Source organism: Danio aesculapii, chromosome 11 (genome assembly GCF_903798145.1).
Source record: "Danio aesculapii chromosome 11, fDanAes4.1, whole genome shotgun sequence".
NCBI lineage: Eukaryota > Metazoa > Chordata > Actinopteri > Cypriniformes > Danionidae > Danio > Danio aesculapii.
This window is the reverse complement of record NC_079445.1, coordinates 46,408,146-46,432,273: the sequence shown is the minus strand read 5'-3', so window position 1 is coordinate 46,432,273 and position 24,128 is coordinate 46,408,146. Positions and strand designations below refer to the sequence as shown.

General features: G+C 38.7%; 1 protein-coding gene across 1 annotated transcript in view; it reads right to left on the bottom strand.

Moving 5' to 3' along the window:
• Positions 1-861: 861 nt before the first annotated feature.
• aspscr1 (ASPSCR1 tether for SLC2A4, UBX domain containing) overlaps positions 862-24,128 on the bottom strand; it is a 25,309-nt gene continuing 2,042 nt past the window's right edge. The window contains exons 3-17 of the mRNA XM_056468410.1: positions 23,249-23,363; positions 20,761-20,861; positions 19,766-19,823; positions 19,234-19,307; positions 18,257-18,734; positions 15,887-15,946; positions 14,885-15,021; positions 13,666-13,747; positions 10,014-10,080; positions 9,510-9,572; positions 9,226-9,278; positions 8,653-8,704; positions 7,978-8,047; positions 3,283-3,476; positions 862-977 (exon numbers count right to left, since the gene is read on the bottom strand). Coding sequence (XP_056324385.1) covers positions 967-977; positions 3,283-3,476; positions 7,978-8,047; positions 8,653-8,704; positions 9,226-9,278; positions 9,510-9,572; positions 10,014-10,080; positions 13,666-13,747; positions 14,885-15,021; positions 15,887-15,946; positions 18,257-18,734; positions 19,234-19,307; positions 19,766-19,823; positions 20,761-20,861; positions 23,249-23,363 — 1,615 coding nt within the window. The 3' untranslated portion in view covers positions 862-966. The remainder of the gene's footprint in view (positions 978-3,282; positions 3,477-7,977; positions 8,048-8,652; positions 8,705-9,225; positions 9,279-9,509; positions 9,573-10,013; positions 10,081-13,665; positions 13,748-14,884; positions 15,022-15,886; positions 15,947-18,256; positions 18,735-19,233; positions 19,308-19,765; positions 19,824-20,760; positions 20,862-23,248; positions 23,364-24,128) is intronic.

Genomic DNA, 24,128 nt, shown 5'->3' with positions numbered 1-24,128 from the left:
ATGCTGGGCATTTCACTCTGTCTCCCGCTAAACACTGTCGACCAATCGCAGCAGGCTGTCATCGGTCCAATCAGCTTCGCACTGAGGAGGGGTTTGGGAACAAATGAATCGCTGAACGAATCATATGGGAGTCGCTGGGATAATGAGGTAAAAATAAATGCAGATTATAAGACCATCAAAGTGTTTTCAGATCAGCCTGTTGTTGAAGACCCCAAAAACCAAAATATGACCCTATTTCATGTATAATAGGGGGTCTTTCATAAAAATGAAATTATTTTTAATGTATTTTAGTTGAGTTCATGTTGATTTGATGTGTCTCCTCAATGATATCATGCACTAATTATTTTTATAAGCACATTAAAGCGAACAGAGCCGATAATGAGCCCCTGCTGACTCTAAAAACTCCCTCAATGAACTTGATTCAGGATTAAAGTGTGCAACAAACCTGCAGAGTGTGTAACAGGTGCTCCAGCTCTCCTCTGGGTGTGTGTGTGTGTGTGTGTGTGTTGATCGATCACACGTGCAGATTATTAAGCGTTTAATTCTCCTCTTCTCTCTAACATCTGCATATTAAAATCATCAACATTATTAGCACAAACTCCTCTCCATCAGTGTTCCTGCAGTGACGCGACGTTTTTGTTATTTCCCGCGCGATCCCGCATCATCAAAGTGCCGCCACCGCCGCCGCAGCTGGAGCTCATTAACCGCAGAGCGCGTGCAAAACCCGCGCGGCACTTTGATGTTCTTGAGACGCGGGAGCGGCCACTTCAAAGCGGCGCTCAGACCAGCTTAACCGCGCAAATACAGTCCAGACCATCATCATCATCATCATCACAGACACAACACACACACACACTCCAGTGAAGGTTAACAACGTGAGTTTAATCGATGAAGCTTTAAACCAATTATTGTCATTAATTAACCTATTGATCTACAGCAGAGACTCTTGTCCATCCTCAGCCGACGTCACTTTTTACCTGGAAACAAACACACAGACAAAAAGTGCATTAAAACAGTGTATTTTACTCATTAAACTGATCAAAAGGGCCTTTAAAGATGTTATAAAGGATTCTGGTTTACATGAACGTTGTTTTAACACAATGCTGGGTCAAATATAGACAACACTGATTTTTTTCTCTGCTAAATTTATCACACTTCCCAACGGTTGAGTTTGCTCATATTTGACCCAGCATTGGGTTGCAACAACCCAGCATTAAGATTGCTTTCGACCTTTCTCTTCATCTGTTCATGCTGAAATGTAAAAGAGAGTAAATAAGCATTTTAACACTGATAATAATCATACATGATGATGATCAAATCCTCCTATTATCCTGATGTCTGAAATTCAGCTTTACATTACAGAAACACATTCCCCTTTACATTATATTCAGATATAAACTGATATTTGATCAGTTTTATGAGAAATGAATCAAACTGACTCTCTGTCATGAGAAATGAATCAAACTGACTCTCTGTCATGAGAAATGAATCAAACTGACTCTCTGTCATGAGAAATGAATCAAACTGACTCTCTCTCATGAGAAATGAATCAAACTGACTCTCTGTCATGAGAAATGAATCAAACTGACTCTCTGTCATGAGAAATGAATCAAACTGACTCTCTGTCATGAGAAATGAATCAAACTGACTCTCTGTCATGAGAAATGAATCAAACTGACTCTCTGTCATGAGAAATGAATCAAACTGACTCTCTGTCATGAGAAATGAATCAAACTGACTCTCTGTCATGAGAAATGAATCAAACTGACTCTCTGTCATGAGAAATGAATCAAACTGACTCTCTGTCATGAGAAATGAATCAAACTGACTCTCTGTCATGAGAAATGAATCAAACTGACTCTCTGTCATGAGAAATGAATCAAACTGACTCTCTCTCATGAGAAATGAATCAAACTGACTCTCTGTCATGAGAAATGAATCAAACTGACTCTCTGTCATGAGAAATGAATCAAACTGACTCTCTCTCATGAGAAATGAATCAAACTGACTCTCTGTCATGAGAAATGAATCAAACTGACTCTCTGTCATGAGAAATGAATCAAACTGACTCTCATAAGAAATGAATCAACTGACTCTCTCTCATGAGAAATGATTCAAACTGACTCTCTCTTATGAGAAATGAATCAAACCGACTCTCTCTTATGAGAAATGAATCAAACCGACTCTTTCTCATGAGAAATGAATCAAACCGACTCTCTCTCATGAGAAATGAATCAAACCGACTCTCTCTCATGAGAAATGATTCAAACTGACTCTCTCATAAGAAACGAATCAACTGACTCTCTCTTCTGAGAAATGATTCAAACTGACTCTCTCTCATGAGAAATGATTCAAACTGACTCTCTTTCATGAGAAATGATTCAAACTGACTCTCCCTCATGATAAATGAATCAAACTGACTCTCTCTTTCATGAGAAATGGTTCAAACTGACTCTCTCTCATGAGAAATGATTCAAACTGACTCTCTCACATGAGAAATGATTCAAACTGACTCTCTCTCACATGAGAAATGATTCAAACTGACTCTCTCTTTCATGAGAAATGATTCAAACTGATTCTCCCTCATGATAAATGATTCAAACTGACTGTCTCTTTCATGAGAAATGATTCAAACTGACTCTCTCTTTCATGAGAAATGATTCAAACTGACTCTCTTTCATGAGAAATTATTCAAACTGACTCTCCCTCATGATAAATGAATCAAACTGACTCTCTCTTTCATGAGAAATGATTCAAACTGACTCTCTCTCATGAGAAATGATTCAAACTGACTCTCTCTTTCATGAGAAATGATTCAAACTGACTCTCCCTCATGATAAATAATTCAAACTGACTCTCTCTCTCTTTCATGAGAAATTATTCAAACTGACTCTCTCTCATAAGAAATGAATCAAACCGACTCTCTCTCATGAGAAATGAATCATACTGACTCTCTCTTTCATGAGAAATTATTCAAACTGACTCTCTCTCATAAGAAATGAATCAAACCGACCCTCTCTCATGAGAAATGAATCAAACTGACTCTCTCATAAGAAATGAATCAACTGACTCTCTCTCATGAGAAATGATTCAAACTGACTCTCTCTTTCATGAGAAATGATTCAAACTGGCTCTCCCTCATGATAAATGAATCAAACCGACTCTCTCTCATGATAAATGAATCAAACTGACTCTCTCCAATAAGAAAAGAATCAAACAGAGTCTCTCCCATGAAAAATGAGCACAATATGACAACATGAGTGTTTCCCCTGATGAACACACCTGGTAGTTTGAGCCACTTTGGCACCTTTGCGCTGTCTGTGTGGTTGGGTCGGTCTGCAGTGGTGTGTGGGTCAGTGTTGTCCTCTGCTGCCCCCTGCTGGCGGGAGGAATGACAGGACTCTGGAGAAGACTGCAGGAGGTGTGGAGGAGCAGAAGAAGAAGAGAATGCAGGAGGAGGAGAGCGAGGCATACAGCTGAAACACACACAGCAAAAACACACATGATGGAGGAGCTCACACTCACTGGGGTCAAAGGTCATGACCTCTGAGAGACTAAAGCTATTAGGGTGGTTGCTAGAAGGAAACAGCTGCAGACGGAAGTTAACAAGAATTATTTACAGCCTGTCCACATGAACCAAGGCTGTTTAGGGCCCTGCCACCAGTAGGGGGCCCGCACATCCCGCTAGTAGTGCGAGCCGCTTCATTCATTCATTCATTAATTTCCTTTTCGGCTTAGTCCCTTTATTAATCTGCATCTCATTTCTCATATGCGTTCTGTGTTCTCGCGGTTCGAGTTTGTTTTTCCAAGGTAACCTGCATCATAGATATTTACACTAGATATCGCATACGGACCCTGAGAATGCGTCAATAGCGCCGCCATATTGGTACAGGGCTCCCAGGACAGAGTCATTCAGCCGCACTAGTCAAGACTAAAGCCAGTGTGAAGATGCTGGACTGTAGCGCTGTGTACAGGTGTAGTAATGAGAGAACACAGAACACACAGCACAGAGGCAGAACACTTCACAGGGAAGATTTAGTCTTTATGATTTTGTATGTTGTGAGCTTTTGTGCTCCACAAGTCACGTTATTGATGATAACACAGTCTCTTACTGCACTGACCAGACGGCAAATTAGCATCAACTCACACAAAACACTCGGCTTATGCTAGTTGTGTTGAATAAAATATGCAAACAATGTTATGAAATATGACAACAAGATGCTGCGCTGGCAGAAACGTATTGTCGGCTAAGTGAACGAGTTGTTCATCATAGAGATTCAGTCACAAACGAATCGCTCCCTGTTAGAATGATTCAATTCAATTCAATTCAATTCAATTCCCCTTTATTTGTATAGCGCTTATACAATGTAGATTGTGTCAAAGCAGCTTCACATAAAAGGTCACAGTAAATAGGAACAGTGCAGTGAGAAGTGAAAGCAGGAGAGGGGGGGGTGTTTCAGGACTCGGATTAGACCAAATTAAACAGGGAGGGAGGATCACACATTTCCATGCACACAAACACACGTTCTTTGTCAGCGATGCCCGTGTGGTCACTGATCCATCGATGTAGAAAAGTGATGTAAAATTATAATCTTCGTAAATTAAAAAATATTCATTTCAAAGGAGCGTTACCCTGTACTAAAATGGCGGCTTTATTGACGCTTTCGTTCTAATAGACAACAGCAGGGCAGGCGACATCTAGTGTATACATCTATGGACCTGCATGACCGACCGGTCAACATAAGAACACGAGCCGGTGCACGAACACAGCCATGGCCTTTGCTTCATTGTCTGCCATTATATACCTGAATTATTTTGGAAATTGGACCGCGAAAATTAAACGAAACTAATGTTTTTCTTCAGACGTAGTTTAAGTACTAGATGATGTTAAAGACATAATCTAACAGCACATGTATAGAAAATAGGCATGTACAGATTAGTAAACCTCGTCTGCTTATATGAAACATTAGATTTTTCCTGGTTTTACAGACCAGTTTTCTAACCTAAAATGTATTTTACTGAAATGCAATACTGAAGCGTCTGTCACTGACATATTTTGCACACTGGTAATATTTTTCCTGAGACATGTTTATAAAAGTTATGTCCTAATTTAATTAATCATAGCTTAATAAAAGCTCTGGACCCAGGGAAGGAGACTGAAGTTTGTGTTTGGGTTTTAACATTAACCCAGTATTTGTTGCTTCCCTTTTTCTCTGTTTTTTATATGAACATTTTTCATATTTACTTCATATCATTTGCTTATTAATTTCATTATTTATGAATCTTTTCATATGTTAATTGTTTTGTTGTTGTTTTATTGAGTTTTTAATGAGTTCAGAATGTATATTTTATTATTAAAGGGCACCTAGGTTACCCCTTTTCCCAGATTTAATATAAGTCTTTTGTGTCTCAGAATGTGTCTAAAGTTTCAGTGCCCGTCCTGTCTTGTTGATATGATTATACACGTTACTACGGAGACATGTTAATACGCAGCTGTCAATCAATTCGGGGGGCGGGGGGACCGCACTCCTACATCAAGTTGCAGTCAGTCTGAAATCGCTCCAATTGGTCCACCGTTTTTATGCTGTTAAATTAAAAAAAAAGCACTGGGTGTGTTTATATCACCCCAATATGATGGTCTATACACTATACCTACACATATGTCAGTCCAAACAGCTTGAAAAGTAGATTTTTCCCCATAGGTGCCCTTTAAGTAGTGCATTTTCACTTATTATCCCTCACTGTCTTTCATTGCAGGGCTTTTACTTTTGGAATTTATTAAAACAAAACATAAAACTGAACCTAGAATCTTGTCTAGAACCTTCAATCTGTCTGCCAAATTAATCAAATATGTTTTAAACACTCCAGAAGGACGCAAAGTAGGAATCACTGCTCCCTTTATTAAAGCTAGTTTAATTCTTTATCTTTGAAGCTGCTAGTTGACAGAAACAGTGCTGTTTTAATCATCCAGAGAGTTATTAAGTAGAAGAAATCAGGCTTTACTCTTCTGCCTTATTGATTGTATTTAATAAGCAATAAAGTCATGGCCGGTTTGTAATGGCAATACTCAAGGTAGAGAAAGGTAGGGCCCCAAAATCATTCTGCTTAGGGCCCCCAAATGTACAGGGCCGGCCCTGACTACAGTAAACACTCGCACAGCTTTTCATTCTACAGTACTTCTAGAATGAACATAAATAACTCAAATCAAGGCAAGTGTAACTGTAATGTGTGTGTGTGTGTGTGTGTGTGTGTGTGTGTGTGTGTGTGTGTGTGACTATGAAGACATCAACAGGTCACAGCATCTGCTTTGATGTGTATGTATGTGATGAGGGAGATTGGGAGACAGGTGTGTGTGTGTGTGTGTGTGTGTATGCGTGCTGCAGGGGTTTCTAGGAAAGCAGCCACTATCTTTAGAGCGGATGTGAGAGGAAACAGGAATCTCACATCGGGACGAACCTCAAAGGAATTCCAGAGGGACACAAACCAGCAGAGTGTGTGTGTGAGTGTGTGTGTGTGTGTGTGTTTTACATTACTGCTATTTACCAGTTACAGCTTCACTAGAGTTCAGGTTAATGTTACCCAATAGTCAAATAACAATGCTTTCATCTCCCTCCCTCCCCTCCCGACCCCCCCCTAACCCCCCACCCCCCACCCCACACACACACACACACATACACATACACACTACTAAAGGTGCAGTATGTAGGTTTGACACCCAGTGGTTGAACTAGGTATTGCACGCCTGGTTCGAAACACACACAAGCGCAGGTTGCCAGATTGACAACATCACCAGGAGTGTGCCTGACTATTGAGCCTAAAAGCTGATTCAAGGCTGATTAAACAGTGTTTTAAATAAAAGCAAGGGCACACGCTAGAAGGAATATTCTCCATATTAAAGGAGTTTTATGTCCTAAGCAACACCTCGAGCTGATATATTAGAAACGGCTTCTATTTCTCACAGGTGAACAACAGAAAACTGACATTGATCAGCTCAGCTACAGCTAATGTGCTTTATTCAGTGTTAAATGCTAATAATGTGAGTTTGAATGCTGTTTTACATGACTTTTATTGCCATATACTGAAATCAGCAGCAGATAGCTCAGCTCAGATCTGGAGAATAAAATAAACCGTCTGAAACTGAACTCTAGAACTGAGACTCAGTGCAAACCAACACATATCAGTGATTCAGCATCTACATTTAATCATGTTAAAGAGCTTTAATGTGTATTTATTAGATTATAAACCTGATCATTGTGCTGGACTATTCTGAATGGCTGTGTTTACATTTCTGTCATGTTTCAAACAGCCAAATTGCTCATCACTGTGTATCTCGTCATGTAGCGTGGTGTTAGGACACGGGGTTACAGCCTAACCTGCTCACCTAATGTTTACGCTCCTATTATTTATATTATTTGCTAATTAATAACCTCATGTGGAACTCTGAATCTGCGTCTCATTTCAGAGTCTGCTACTGTCCACCGGAGGCTGTTTTCCACCATCTGGCAACCCAGGGTGCTGATATATAATTGGCTAAACTGGCATTGGGCGGGTTAAAGAGACCAAAACAAAGACAGCCGCTCCGGCACGTAACACACATGTTCACAGCAGAATATCTGACTTCAGCATTGTGTTTCAGATTAACAAGAATGTTTACTGAGCATGTTTCTGAATGTCTGACCACATATGATGTGTTTATATGATGCAGAAGAGTCAAACACTGACATACAGCAGCTTTCAGAAAGAATTATTATAATATTATTATTATTTGGTTTCATTTTGTTTCATTGTAAATAAAAGAATAAAAAATGAACCAAAAATGAGTAAAAAAAATGGTTAAAATGTACTTTACATTCCATTTAATTGCTAAAATTCACTAAATAAGTTTAAATATATTTTTCTCCTGTTATGTCAGTGATTTCTTATGTTTATTATTGGTATGGAAAGAAAAAAGAAAGATAAACTGAGTGAAATATTCACCCTGCTATGAGTTCATCAGCCTGCAGGGCGGAGACACTGACATCCAGGAGATCAGAGCGCAGGAAACCATCTGTGGAGAAACACACACACACGCACACACGCACACACGCACGCACGCACGCACGCACGCACACGCACAAGCAGAAAAAAAGTGAGCAAATATCTGGACATACAGATGGACACACACACACACACACACATGGGGAGATTCTGACCTGTTCATGTTCCAAACTTACACTCACACACACACACACACATCATGCATACGCGCACACATTCACACACACTCACTCTCTCACACACTAAAAACTTAATTATACACACACACACCGCATCTATTCTGGTGTGTGAAGCTTCATTCTGTGGTGCTCCTGACATTCATTCACAGACAGCGAGTAAGTGTGTGTGCATGTTTGTGTGTGTGAGTAAGAGAGAGAGAAAGAGAGAGTGAGTGTGTGTGTGTGTGTGTACGCATGTTTGTGTGAGAGTGTGTGAGTATGTGAATGTGAGTGTGTGAGAGTGTGTGAGAGTGTGTTAGAGTGTGTGTGTGTGTGAGTGGAACATGAACAGGTCAGCAGCCCCCGTCAGTTACCCAGAATGCAGTGCGTGCTCAAGTGCAGCAGATTAGAGTGATGTGATTGGTCAGGACAGCAGATCAAAGAGACTTTAACGAACCTGCGGACGCGTCCGAGCCGAAATACACCAGAGCAGCGGGAAACAGACTCGCCTAACACACACACACACACACACACAGACAGAGAGAGAGCTGTTAGACACACACACACACACTGCAACATATTAAACTAAACACACACACATTCTGCATCATTCATTACACTAATCAACGCACACACACACACACTGCAGCACATATTACATGAAAAATAAAGTTGTCTGTGAGAGTGTGTGTGTGTTGATTAGTGTTATGTATGATGCAGAATGTGTGTGTGTATAGTTTAATATGTGTTGCAGAGTGTGTGTGTGTGTGTGTGTGTGTATAACGCGCGCGTGTCTCTGTGCTGATCTATTCTCAGATGTCTTTGAACAGGACGGGTGTGTTTGATTGGCTGATGCTCATCTGTCCTCAGAGATGCTCGTGTGGAAAACATTCCTTCCATTACATGACATCAGGAAACACACACTGTTTGTGCTCATCCAGTCCACACACACACACACACACACACACACACACACACACACACACACACACACACACACACACACACACACACACACAGTCAGGCTGACCTGGAATAGTGTGACATTCGGCTCGTCGAGGATGGTTTTGGGTGGAGCAACAACTAGAAGGAAAAACACACACAGATAAACACACACACATTATGTAGGAGAACAAAAGTGTGTGTGTGTGAGGTTGTATGCGTGTGAATTACAGTTTACAGTGTTTGTGTGAAGTGCACAATGTGTATGTGTGTGTATCTGTGTGATTTGCATGATGTGTGTGTGTGTGTGTTTGTGTGTGTGTTAGTGTGTGTGTGTGTGTGTGTGTGTGTGTGTATGTCTGTGAAACTCACACAGGTAAAACTGCATGTGTGGGTCCTGCAGGTGAGATCTGACGAAACTTCTGACAGCAGAGACTGGAAAACAGACACAGCACACACACATCACGATGACATCAACACACACACACACACACACACATCAGCACACACACACATCACAATAACATCAGCACACACACCTCACCATGACATCAGCACACACACATCACGATGACATCAACTCACACACACATCAGCACACACACACACACACACACACATCACGATGACATCAGCACACACACATCACCATGACATCAGCACACACACATCACCATGACATCAGCACACACACATCAGCACACACAACCATCAGCACACACACATCATGATGACATCAGCACACACACACATCAGCACACACACATTACAATGACATCAGCACACACACACACACACATCACGATGACATCAGCACACACACACTTTCATATAATCATAAATAAAGCGCTGCATATGTGAAGTCTGCAGTCTGACCTGTCTCTAGAGGCCTGAAGAAGCCCTGAAGAACATGTCGGTCTGGAAACTGAACCCTCAACGCCACCTGACCAACAAACCACATCAGTCCAGTCACGTGACTGATCACATGACCAACAGACAGACAGACAGACAGACAGATAGATAGACAGATAGACAGATGAACAGACAGAGAAAAACAGAACCAAAGTCAGACACAAGGACAGACATAAGAAAAGACAGACAGACAGACAGAACCACAGAGAGAGAGAGAGACAGACAGAAAGAAACAAACCCCTGCACACAGCCCAATAAACTATATAACATCAGAAAACCACACAGATGGGCTGAGAAGACCACCAGAATGCAGTACATAGCCAACAAAACTCAAGAACTCCAAGATAACTTCCTGGTTAACACCTATGCCCACACCAAACAAGGAGTTAATATGGCGGTACAAGACATAAACAATATATTTGAAAGAACAGCTAAACAGTCCAAATTAAAAGTATAAAGCAGACAGAATAATCCACAGGAACATGACAAACATTGGTTTGATCAAGGATGTCTATCAATCAGGAAACACCTCAGAAACCTCTCAAATCAGAAACACAGAGACCCAAATAATGCAAAGATTCGGCTTCTCTACTGTGAAACACTAAAACAATACAAACAAACACTCAGAAAACACTCACAATACACCCAAAACAACTGACAACAATAGAGAACTCCATTAACTCAAATCAGTTCTGGGACAACTGGACAAACCTGATCAAAAATGATCATGAAGAACTACCGATCCAAAACTCAGAAATATGGGAAACCCATTTCCAAACACTGTTCAATAGTGTAGAAGCAGACACAAACTGAAGACAAAATCAAATAACAAAAAAACTGGCAACACTAGAATCGACTATCCAGATGATCAAACCCCATTAGACTTCCCCATCACTATAATGGAGCTTCAAGACTAAATTAAATCTCTTAAATCTAAAGAAGCATCTGGACCTGACGGAATATTGAACCAAATGATAAAACAAACCAGCCCTAAATTTCAATCAGCCATGCTAACATTATTTAATCTAGTCCTGAGTGTTGCCTGATATCCATACCTGTCAACCCTCCCGTTTTTCCAGGGCATCTCCCGTATTTTACAGTTCTATCCCGCTATCATCCTGTAACGGTATTTTCCTGTATTTCTCCCGTATTTTACAGTTCTATCCCGCTATCATCCTGTAACGGTATTTTCCCGTATTTCTCCTGTATTTTACAGTTCTATCCCGCTATCATCCTGTGACGGTATTTTCCTGTATTTCTCCCGTATTTTACAGTTCTATCCCGCTATCATCCTGTAACGGTATTTTCCTGTATTTCTCCCGTATTTTACAGTTCTATCCCGCTATCATCCTGTAACGGTATTCTCCCGGATTTCTCCTGTATTTTACAGTTCTATCCCGCTATCATCCTGTGACGGTATTTTCCTGTATTTCTCCCGTATTTTACAGTTCTATCCCACTATCATCCTGTAACGGTATTTTCCCGTATTTCTCCTGTATTTTACAGTTCTATCCCGCTATCATCCTGTAAAGGTATTTTCCCGTATTTCTCCTGTATTTTACAGTTCTATCCCGCTATCATCCTGTGACGGTATTTTCCTGTATTTCTCCCGTATTTTACAGTTCTATCCCGCTATCATCCTGTAACGGTATTTTCCCGTATTTCTCCTGTATTTTACAGTTCTATCCCGCTATCATCCTGTGACGGTATTTTCCTGTATTTCTCCCGTATTTTACAGTTCTATCCCGCTATCATCCTGTAACGGTATTTTCCTGTATTTCTCCCGTATTTTACAGTTCTATCCCGCTATCATCCTGTAACGGTATTCTCCCGGATTTCTCCTGTATTTTACAGTTCTATCCCGCTATCATCCTGTGACGGTATTTTCCTGTATTTCTCCCGTATTTTACAGTTCTATCCCGCTATCATCCTGTAACAGTATTTTCCCGTATTTCTCCCGTATTTTACAGTTCTATCCCGCTATCATCCTGTAACAGTATTTTCCCGTATTTCTCCTGTATTTTCAGTCTTTCTCTGAAGGGTGGCAAATAAACATTAAAGAGTCGATCCTCCCTATACACAATCCATACCGCTGAACCACCAGGGGCCGCCCTTGCTCTTAAATGTGAGTCTGTTCTGTGCTTTCGCTTTGTTTAGGCATGAAAACACTTTAAATTAAATATAAAAACAGCAGGATTCCCTTTCCTTTCCATTACAGGTGCCGTCACCCCTCCTATACAGTCCTCAAATCAGTCATGTAGCGGTGCGTGACTGTCAGCAGGGGGGGGGGGGGGGCTATCCTGTATTATGGTGGGCATGTCCCTTATTTTCACATCCGAATGTTGACAGGTATGCTGATATCTTGAATCAAGGATTGATTACACCCATCTTTAAAAATGGAGATAAATTTGAGCCCAATAATTACAGAGATATCAGTGTGAGCAGTAGCAGGGAGAGTTATTCTGTAGTTTAATAAATGCCCGACTACTGGGCTTCATCACGACACATAATGTCTTGAGCTGAAGTCAAATTTACCAAAGCGCCGCACATCTGACCACATTTATACACTACACTCACTAACTGAAAAACCCACTGTCTAGAATAAAAGTAGAATATACGCATGCTTTTAAAAACCAAGGGTTACGTCATAAGCTGATTATAAGTGATATAGGAGGAAGAACATATGACCGTATTAAATCAATGTCCACCGAAAGCAAGTGTGGCATCAAAACGAGCACAAAAAGAACAAAATATCTTTCCCAGGAGCGTGGAGTGAGACAAGGCTGCATAAACCACATAAACCAGCTGCCGCTCAGTCTGGACCGATCCACCGCTTCAGGTCTCGATCTCCACGACTCTCAGATCAAATGCCTGCTGTACGCAGACGACCGAACAGGGCCTTCAGCAGAACCTGCAGCTGCTGGACCGGTACTGCCAGACCAGGAGCCTCATGTACAAACTTTGAATCCCTGTCAAACAGCAAGAACTGGCCATCCTACTGGGGGAGTGTGTGTGCTGCTGTGTGTTAGCAGCTCAGTTTGTGTACTACTGCCACCGCCTAAGGAACCAACAATGACCCGCTCCACTGTCTCCAACACACAACTACTGGAACTCTTTACTTGTGGGCTTACTTATTAGTCTATTTTATTAGTCTATTTTTTATTTTATTTTCTTTCTCTCTGTGTTTTCTCTGTATTATATTCTATATTCATATTTGTTTGCACTACTGCCCTTCTTGAACTGTCTTGTTTGTACGCAGCAACACTGCACTGCTGTGGCAATACGCATGTACAGTTATTTGTCATGCCAATAAAGCATCTAAAATGTGAAAACATATGACAGAGAGACGGATGAAGAAACAGAACCACAGACAGACAGACAGACATGAGAAAAGACAGACAGAACCACAGACAGAAAGAAGGACAGACAGACAGACACAAGAAAATACAGACAGAACCACAGACAGACAGAAAGAAGTACAGACACAGACAGACATACAAAAACACAGACAGAACCACAGACAGACAGACAGGACCACAAACAGACAGAACCACAGACAGACAGAAAGAAGTACAGAAACAGACAGACATACAGAGGAACAGACAGACTGACTGACTTTAGGGTATTTCTCCAGCTTGTCCTTTGTCTGAGCCTCTCTCAGAGATTGCGTCATCAGAGGAGCTTCTTCAAGACTCTTCCTGAAACACACACACACACACACACACACACACCACACACACACACACACACCACACACACACACACACACACACACACACACACACACACACACACACACACACACACACACACACACACACACACACACACACACACACACACACAGATACTTTACAGCAGCTGATTATTCAACCGTTACATCCGATTCACGCGGGGCTTCAGCGTCAACGCTTAACAGAGGGCGTGTCTGAAGTTAGGGCTGGCGCGATCGTCATAGCTGGTGTATTTGCATACAGCGATCTGATTGGCTGATGCTTCCGCCGGCGCTTAGAAAGTTGAGCAAGTCCCAACTTCTGCAGTGAGCAACGCCTCTGAATCGGCGCTGACGGATCCACAATGCAGTTCGGCAACACCTGACGTCACCTATTCAAAGTGAATGGGAAGCGTTGAAGCTGATGCCCTGTGTGAATACGGCGTTACTCTATTCGTGAATCTGCAGTGATGTTGTGTGAATGAGAACACAGTCATCTGCTGCGGTCAAAACCTGAACACACACACACACAGCACTGATTAAAAACTCTTTAAACATCATTGAGGAGATGAAGAGACAGAGGTAGAGCTCGTCTGTCTGCGGCCTTTAATCACACAGTAGAGCTCTCACTTACACACATAATAACTGATGCTCAGACACCAGACTTCTGCTTAAACCACATGACACACACACACTAATACCAACTCACACAAACATACTCGAACACATAGGGTGTCACACACACATATTCTGACAGACACACACAAATACACACTCACAAACAGGCTTACGCACTTTCATACACACAGACACAAGCACACTTAAATTCACATACACACACACACACACACACTCTAATGGCTAATGGACAGACGGCTGCTTCTCACTCAGGGCTGCTGTTTATGGTAATGAGGGAGAGATGATGGGCACTAGTGGGCGGGGCTTTCCCACTCTGATGACACGTACAAAGGGAGAATGTCAATCAAAGTGTTTCATTCATCAAGTCTGAACAAACACAATTCATTCATGTTGATCATTAGAGGCTGCTGGAGATATTCACACACTGCTGGGTTTAGACTCTTCATTAAAGTGATTTTAAGATTTAAGAGTGATCTCATCTGACCTCTCGCTCTTCAGCTGAGCGAATCTCTTGCGAATATCGTCCACCGTCACCTCGAAGAACTCGTCGGGGAGATCTGTGTCATCATGGCGACGGGATGCAGAGTCCAGGTGGAACACCAGAGGGTCCCTGTCCACCGGCTGAAGCACATCCATCATCATCATCATCATCATCATCAACAGAGCAAACACTATAGAATACACTTAAAGACACTGTTATAGTTTAAAAGCAAATGATGAACAAAAAGTAATGTACGTGTATTTTGAGGATCTTTAAGCATTTGCAGAGCTTTGCTCCCTTATAAATAACTTCATCTAAATGTGTTTAATATATATAATATTATTATCTTACGCATTTCTTCTAAGTAAAAATGGACCTGAATGCTTTATATTAATACACAGAATAAAATAGCATATTCAATGAAATTCAATAAAATAAAATATTATTAAATAAAATATCATATTAATATAATTATATAATATTATTTTAATCAAATAAATCATTAAAATAAAATACAATAAATACAATAATTTAGATTTTAATTAAATCAATCATTAAAATAAAAGTCAATAAAATAAAATTCAATAAAATAAAATAAAAGTTATTAAAGTCAATAAAATACTGTAAAGTTAAAAATAAAATTTAATTAAGTCAATAAAATAAATTACCATCAATTAAATAAAATAAAAATAATTAAATAGGGGCAGCACAGTGGCACAGTGGGTAGCACGTTCGCCTCACAGTCTTGACTGGGTCAGTTGGCGTTTCTGTGTGGAGTTTGCATGCTCTCCCCTTGTTGGCGTGGGTTTCCTCCGGGTGCTCCGGTTTCCCCCACAGTGTGAATGTAAATGTAAGAGTGTATGGGTGTTTCCTGGTGTTGGGTTGGAGCTGGAAGGGCATCCGCTGCCTAACGACATATGCTGGATAAGTTGGCGGTTCATTCTACTGTGGCGATCCCAGATTAATAAAGGGACTAAGCCTAAATGAATGAAATAGTGTGTGCACCTCCAGATATTGGTCTGGCTCCTCCTCATCCCTCTTCACTTGTTTGGCACTGGCTGATCTCTAAAAAACACACACATTCAGAGTCTTGTTAGTCTGAGTGTGCGTGAACAGTAAACACTAGACGTTTGCAAACTCCAGCAGTACTGAAAGAAGCTGTGTGTGTGTATGTGTGTGTGTGTGTGTGTGTGTGTGTGTGCGTGCGTGATCAGATCTAAACTTGCTGAATGTGAATGAATTCAGACACAATAAAACACATGCTCACTCAAACATACACACACTCTTAAACACACACAACACACACTCAAATACACGCAGGAAAGGCCAAAAGCTGAAGACAAAATGCGTGAACACACAAGATGATATTTTCATTTAAATGTTCCAAAAAACCTTCAATATCAGGAGAATTTGGACATTTCTGGAAAAAATTGTCATATTGTAAACTCACAATTACAAAAAAAAAAGTCTGAGGAAAGATTAATACGTTTATTTCATATATTCGTTTATATATCCGTTTATTTCATATATTCGTTTATACATTAGTTTATATATTCGTTTATTTCATATATTCGTTTATACATTAGTTTATATATTCATTTATTTCATATATTTGTTTATATATCCGTTTATTTCATATATTTGTTTATTTTATATATTCGTTTATTTCATATATTTGTTTATTTTATATATTCGTTTAATTCATATATTCGTTTATTTCATATATTCGTTTATACATTAGTTTATATATTCATTTATTTCATATATTTGTTTATATATCCGTTTATTTCATATATTTGTTTATTTTATATATTCGTTTATTTCATATATTTGTTTATTTTATATATTCGTTTAATTCATATATTCGTTTATTTCATATATTCTTTTATATATTTGTTTATTTCATGTGCTTGTTTTTTTATATTCGTTTACATATTCATTTATTTTATATATTAATTTATTTCATATATTCATTTATATATTTGTTTTTTCATATATTCGTTTATATACGAGTTTATTTCATATATTAGTTTATTTTATATATTCGTTTATGTTATATTTTTGTTTATGTCATATATTCGTTTATATATTTGTTTTTTCATATATTTGTCTATATATTTGCTTATTTCATATATTCGTTTATCTATTAGTTTATTTTATATATTATTTTATATATTCGTTTATATGTTCATTTATTTTATAAATTTGTTTATTTCATATTTTGGTTCATATATTCGTTTATTTCATATATTTGTTTATACATTCGTTTATTTCATTTAGATATTCATTTATTTTATATATTCATTTATTTTATATATTAGTTTATTTCATATATTAGTTTATATATTTGTTTTTTCATATATTCATTTATATCTTTGGTTCATTTCATATATTCGTTTATTTCATATATTCTTTTATTTTATATATTCGTTTATATCTTTTGTTTATTTCATATATTAGTTTATTTTACATATTCGTTTATAGTTTCATTTATGTTACATTTTTGTTTATTTCATATATTGGTTTATACATTTGTTTTTTCATATTTCCGTCTATATATATTCGCTTATTTCATATATTCATTTATATATTAGTTTATTTCATATATTCGTTTATATCTTTTGTTTATTTCATACATTAGTTTATTTTATATATTCGTTTATATATTAGTTTATTTTATATATTCGTTTATATATTAGTTTATTTTATATATTCGTTTATATATTAGTTTATTTTATATATTCGTTTATATATTTGTTTATTTTATATATTCATTTATTTCATATATCGGTTCATATATTTCTTTTTTCATATATTCGTTTATATCTTTTGTTTATTTCATACATTAGATTATTTTATATATTCGTTTTTATATTTGTTTATTTTATATATTAATTTATTTCATATATTGGTTTATATATTTGTTTTTTCATATGTTCGTTTATATCTTTTGTTTATTTCATATATTAGTTTATTTTGTATATTCGTTTATAAATTTGTTTATTTTATATATTCGTTTATTTCATATATTAGTTTATTTTATATATTCGTTTATATATTTGTTCATTTCATATATTCGTTTATATATTTGTTCATTTCATATATTCGCTTATTTCATATATTCGCTTATTTCATATTTTCGTTTATTTCATATTTTCGTTTATTTCATATATTCGTTTATTTCATATATTCGTTTATTTCATATATTCGTTTATTTGCAAAAACTCAATTTTTATGTACTCATTTTTAGGTTCGTTTCTATTTTTTTTCTTTTGTATTTGATTTGTGTCATGTAATTTGTGTATCTCTTTGCATAAATAAAATGTAAAAAGTCGTCATTATCTGTTTTTGCAGATGAGCTCTCTGCAGACATACCTTGATCTCGTGGCTGGGTTTGGGTTTCTTGGCTTTGGGTGGGCTGCCGGACACACAGGCTGACGTCCATGATGTGGAGCTCTTCACTCCGCCTGGTCCTCCAAGACGCTGCCCACTGCCTGAGAACGGCACAAAGTCAATGGGTGTGGGCATGGCCGAGGGGGCAGGGTCATGGCACTGATTGGACGGCCCTGGCCGCTCGTCATCCTCTGCCATCTCCTGGGTTTTGGGCCGCACTATTTGCTTTGATCTCGTGCTTGGCTCCGCCTCTTCTCGTTTGACCGGATGATGGTTCAGAGGGACGACGACCTCAGTGGGTGGAGCCGGGGTTTCCATAGGAACAGGGGCTGGCTCCGCAGGGTGGGGTGCTGTTTCTGGTGGAGGGGGCTGTGATTTGGTTGTCTTGGCAACAGCATCTGTTGGCGTGGCAACCGCATCCACTGGCGCATCAGGACACGAGGAGCCTTTCAGCACATATCTGATGGACAGAACAGGTATTAATATGGGTGTGCAGTTTATATATTTCCATTTTGATTTCGGCCTCCAATGATCATGACTAAACAATAATCAAGATAAAATGATTATTGATTATTAATTCTGTTGTCGTTGTGTGAGTTGTCCATTTCATGACGTCTGGAATATATATGTGGAATTGCAAATGTGACTACAAATAAGAAGGAAAAATATATGAATATATAAATACAATAACAATAATTGTTTTATTTCTACTTTTTATACATGAAATGCAACTCAAAGCTTCTCAAGGGAAAACTAATTTTAAAAGCAACATCAACATGAGGTAATTCAATCTCTGAATGATAAAACCAAATACAGACAAATATAAACAAACACAAAACAAGTACTATATAAATACAATAAATAATTGTGAATATAAAATAATCATAAAGAAATGTAATTATGATTCGATAACTGTGGGTGGAGTCCTAGTTCTTATCATCACATGTGCGAATGCTCACCGTATGATGGCACTTCCACCTGTGAGACCCAGAGACTTCAGTGTGGTCTTCTTCAGCGCATCCTCACCGCTGACCTAAACAACAACATGCTGAACATTAGTTTACCCTCACCGGTGAATTAAACAACAACAACACATCAGTTACCCTCACCAGTGAATTAAAAAACAACATGATGCCTCAACGGTTTACCCCAAATGGTGAATTAAACAACAACACATCAGTTACCCTCACCGTTAACCTGAATCATAATTAATGCAGGATATCCAGAAGAAAATAATAAAGGACTGGACTTTTTATCCATGAAACATTTCATCATCCACAAAAATACTAAAAAAAGGCTAGTTCATTAAAAGAAAAATATAATAATAAATACAGTGAAAAACCGCATTGCTCGGTCAAACATCACTTGGGAAATATTTGAAGGAGAATTAGATTTTCAGAGCAGGGCAAATAATGCTGCCTTCAGCTGAACATATTATTTTCGTCCAGGAAATTTTGATAATGATGATGATGTGGAAGCTCTGTCTCTCACCTCGTCTCTCATGTAAACACACACTGGTGTGAGTCCAGATGAGTCCAGATCAGACGTCCTGCAGCAAAAACACATCAAAACATCTGTCAGACCAGAACACACACACACACACACACACGCACGCACGCACGCACACACACACACACACGCACGCACGCACGCACGCACGCACGCACGCACGCACGCACGCACGCACGCACGCACGCACGCACGCACGCACGCACGCACGCACGCACGCACGCACACACACACACACACACACACACACACACACACACACACACTCAAACATAAATACACACACAAAAATTCACACACTCAAAACACACAAACACAGATCTGATGATATGCAAAACACACACAAACACATAAACAAACACACCCACCCACCCACAAAACCTGCACACAAACAGCGCACACATATCTGATGATATGCAACACACACACATGTGCCACTTTGAAAGTGAACAGACAAAAACAAACATCAAAGCAAAGGAATGTTGTCGCAGGTCAGAAATCTGGCTGAGTTTGACTGAGAACAGTGGGCGTGGCCAGTGAATGGGTGGCCGGTACCTGCATCTGCAGTAGGAGGAGCATATGGGAAGAGTTTAAAGAGCTTGGCAGCAGCTCTGATCTCATAAAACAGTGGGAGTGGCCAAATATCCGAGTGGGCAGGGCCTGAACCAGCAGTGGGAGGAGCCTGTGAGATGAGTTTAAAGAGCTTGGCAGCAGCTCTGAGCTCTTAAAACTGTAGGAGTGGCCAGTGAGCTGAGTGGGAGGAGCCTCTGTGATGAGTTTAAAGAGCTTGGCAGCAGCTCTGAGCTCATAAAACAGCGCGTGAGTGTTCACAGTTCACACGATCTGCCAGCATTTACAACCACAGCAGGAGAACTCAATCTGCTCCACAGGAATGTGCTTTACTTCAATACAAGCATCCACTGAAGGAACACACACTTTATTATTTAGGAAACACACATGCACAGGAGGATACACACCTGGTTTGGGGAAAGTGGCTGAGTAAATCCCATAATGTCTGTCCACTGGAGAACGAGTCCTGGAGACGAGAGCCGTCCTCCATCTGCAGCGCGATTCGCACCTGAAACACACACACACACACACACACACACACACACACACACACACGCACACGCACACGCACACGCACACGCACACGCACACGCCAAACATCAAATCTCTGCAATTATAAAGACTCTACTGCTAATAAAGTCTCAACAAAAATACAGACAAAATTGTTAAATATATACATATATATATATATATACACACACATACACAGTTGAAGTCACACTTATTAGCCCAGTGTTTATTTTTTTCCTCCAGTTTCTGTTTAACAGAGAGCAGATTTCTCCAGCACATTTCTGCACATAATAGTGTTAATAACTCATCTCTAATAACTGATTTATTTTCTCTTTGTCATGATGACAGTAAATAATATTAGACTAGATATTCTTCAAGACACTAGTATTCAGCTTAAAGTGACATTTACAGGCTTAACTAGGTTAATTAGGTTAACTAGGCAGGTTAGAGTAATTAGGCAAGTCATTGTATAACAGTGGTTTGTTCTGGAGACTACTGAACAAACATCTAGCTTAAAGGGGCTAATAATATTGAAATGGTGTTAAAAAATTAAAAACTGCTTTTATTCTAGCCGAAATAAAACCAATAAGACTTTCTCCAGAAGAAAAAAATATTATCAGACATACTGTGAACATTTCCTTTCTCTGTTAAACATCATTTGGGTAAATTTTTAAACAACAAAATTCAAAGGGGGGCTAATAATTCTGACTTCAACTGTGTATGTGTTTATATATATATATATATTACAAAATTAAAAAGTTTTTTCTATGTGATTGTACAGTAAAATTTCTATGATGTAAAACTGAATTTTCAGCATCATTACTCCAGTCTTTACATGATCATCACATCACATGATCCTTCAGAAATCAGTATCACATTTGATGATTGAAACATTAAAGTTGTTCATTTTTTGCAACACCATTAATATAAAACATAAGCAGAAATCATTAAAATTGTCCACAACAACTGAAGCAAGTATTATTTAGTAAAATATATTCATTTAAAAGTAAAAATAAGTAAAAAAACAAATAAATAAAAAAAATTATATATATATCAACACTGAATAATCTGGATTCGGTCTCTAAGAGATTGTTTAGCTGTTTGTTTTAATTAAACAGCAGGAAACACCATAACACCATTATAAAACAGCACAATTTTTTTTATTTTGTCATCAATCATGCATCTATCTCCATCAAAATGACACATGAAAGAAAAAAACGGGTTTGATTTTTTAAACTTGATCGGTTTTAATTTATTTGCTTAATTTAATTAGGTTTTATTGCGCACACATATTGATTTTAACACTGTGCTTTCAGACAGCCTGAATCTCAGCAGCCTCATTAAAAACCAATGCAAAAATAAGAAAGCTCCAATAAGAGTGATTTCAGCAGCCTGAGGTGAACGCAAAACATTTTCTGAGGGTTAAACACCATTTTTAAGAGCGTCCTGCCCTTTGGCTGGATTAAATCTGCGTGTTTTTAAGGTTTTGAAGTGAGGAATCAAACAAGGTGCTGATTATTTTTACGACTCGTAATGCTGCAGTAAATACTGGACCACTGAGATCATCACGCACACACACACCTATTATAAGAGCTGTCTAACATCACTTCTGATAAATAATACAGAGAAACATTATGACTCTTCTGCAGGTATTGAAGAACAGAATAAATATGGAAGCTTGCTTTTCTGCAATGAGATATTAAAATTGGGTCTTTTTTATCTAAAATGTTTTGTAATGTTTCTCTGAACATGTCGTTTAAGGTTTAGCAGAAGAAAACACTCATTAAATATTATTTTGGACATTAAATTGTTAGTTATTTTGATCCCTGTTTGGGGAAGTCTTTGACTTTAAAGTCTGCATGACATGTACAGTGTTTATTTTTGTGAGTGTACATTGTCAGTCTAAAGGAGAACAATTACCCTGTGTAAATTAATCCACTGAATACCCACTGCTTCTGCTCTGGAACAGCAGTCCTTCTCTGGGTGAAATATGCAAAGCCACGCCCCTACAATGTTAGTTAAAGAGGCGGAGCTAAATAAATAAACCCCGCCCCTACTCAATATTCATTTTTAGTTGGAAATGCATCATCATACTGGAATAAAAGGCTGCAGCAAATTGTCCAGCAACATTTCTTCAACAGAACTAGATCACAGTTTTTAGATTATAATTTCCAAGCATCATTAATGATTTAATTAGTAGAAGAGCTCTGCTGAGCACACAGACTTTACTGATAAACCTCTGAATACTTGAAAATCTTGATGACGGACAGGAGTAAAATGGACTTATTTTCTTAATAATATGGCTGGTAGACGGTCACAGTCAATCCTCTGAAAAGGCCACAGAAATAGGAAAACAAATGAATCCCTCTGATCAGGTTTACACACCGCGCTCTCCACAGCCGCCTGCTGACGTGACCGCGACACCATCTCCAGCTTAGCATTGTTGGGCAGACCAGCGAAACGCCACTGCAGAGACAGATCTAGAACATTCCTCTGAAACCTGCACACAAAGAGACACACACAATGAGCTGACAGCTGACACACACACACACACACACACACACACAAATAGAAACACAGACACACACACACACACACTCATCTAGATAGATAGATGATAGGTGGATGGATGGATAGATATACACATGCACACAGTAATTAATGCATTTATGTAAATTAGTACTGGGCATAGATCAACTGCATTCAAAATAAAAGTTGACATAATATATATGTGTGTGTGCGTGCGTGCTGTGTATAATTATTATGTATACATAAATACATGCATGCATATATTTGAGAAAATTTAATTAATTCATTCATTTTCCTTCAGCTTAGTCCCTTTATTTATCAGGGGTCACCACAGCGGAATGAACCGCCAACTATTCCAGCATATGTTTTACACAGCGGATGCAGCTGCAACCCAGTACTGGGAAACACCCATACACACTCATTCACACACACACACACTACAGCCAATTTAGTTGATCAATTCCCCTATAGCGCATGTGTTTGGACTGTGGGGGAAACCGGAGCATCCAGAGGAAACCCACACCAACACGAGGAGAACATGCAAACTCCACAAAGAAACACCAACTGACCCAGCCGAGACTCAAACCAGCGACCTTCTTGCTGTGTGGCCATAGTGCTAACCACTGAGCCACCGTGCCGTCAAAATGATTATTGATATTTAGATATAAAACAAACATGTTTATGATACAAATTATATCTACATTTAAATATATATGTAACAAAATGGTTTTCAATA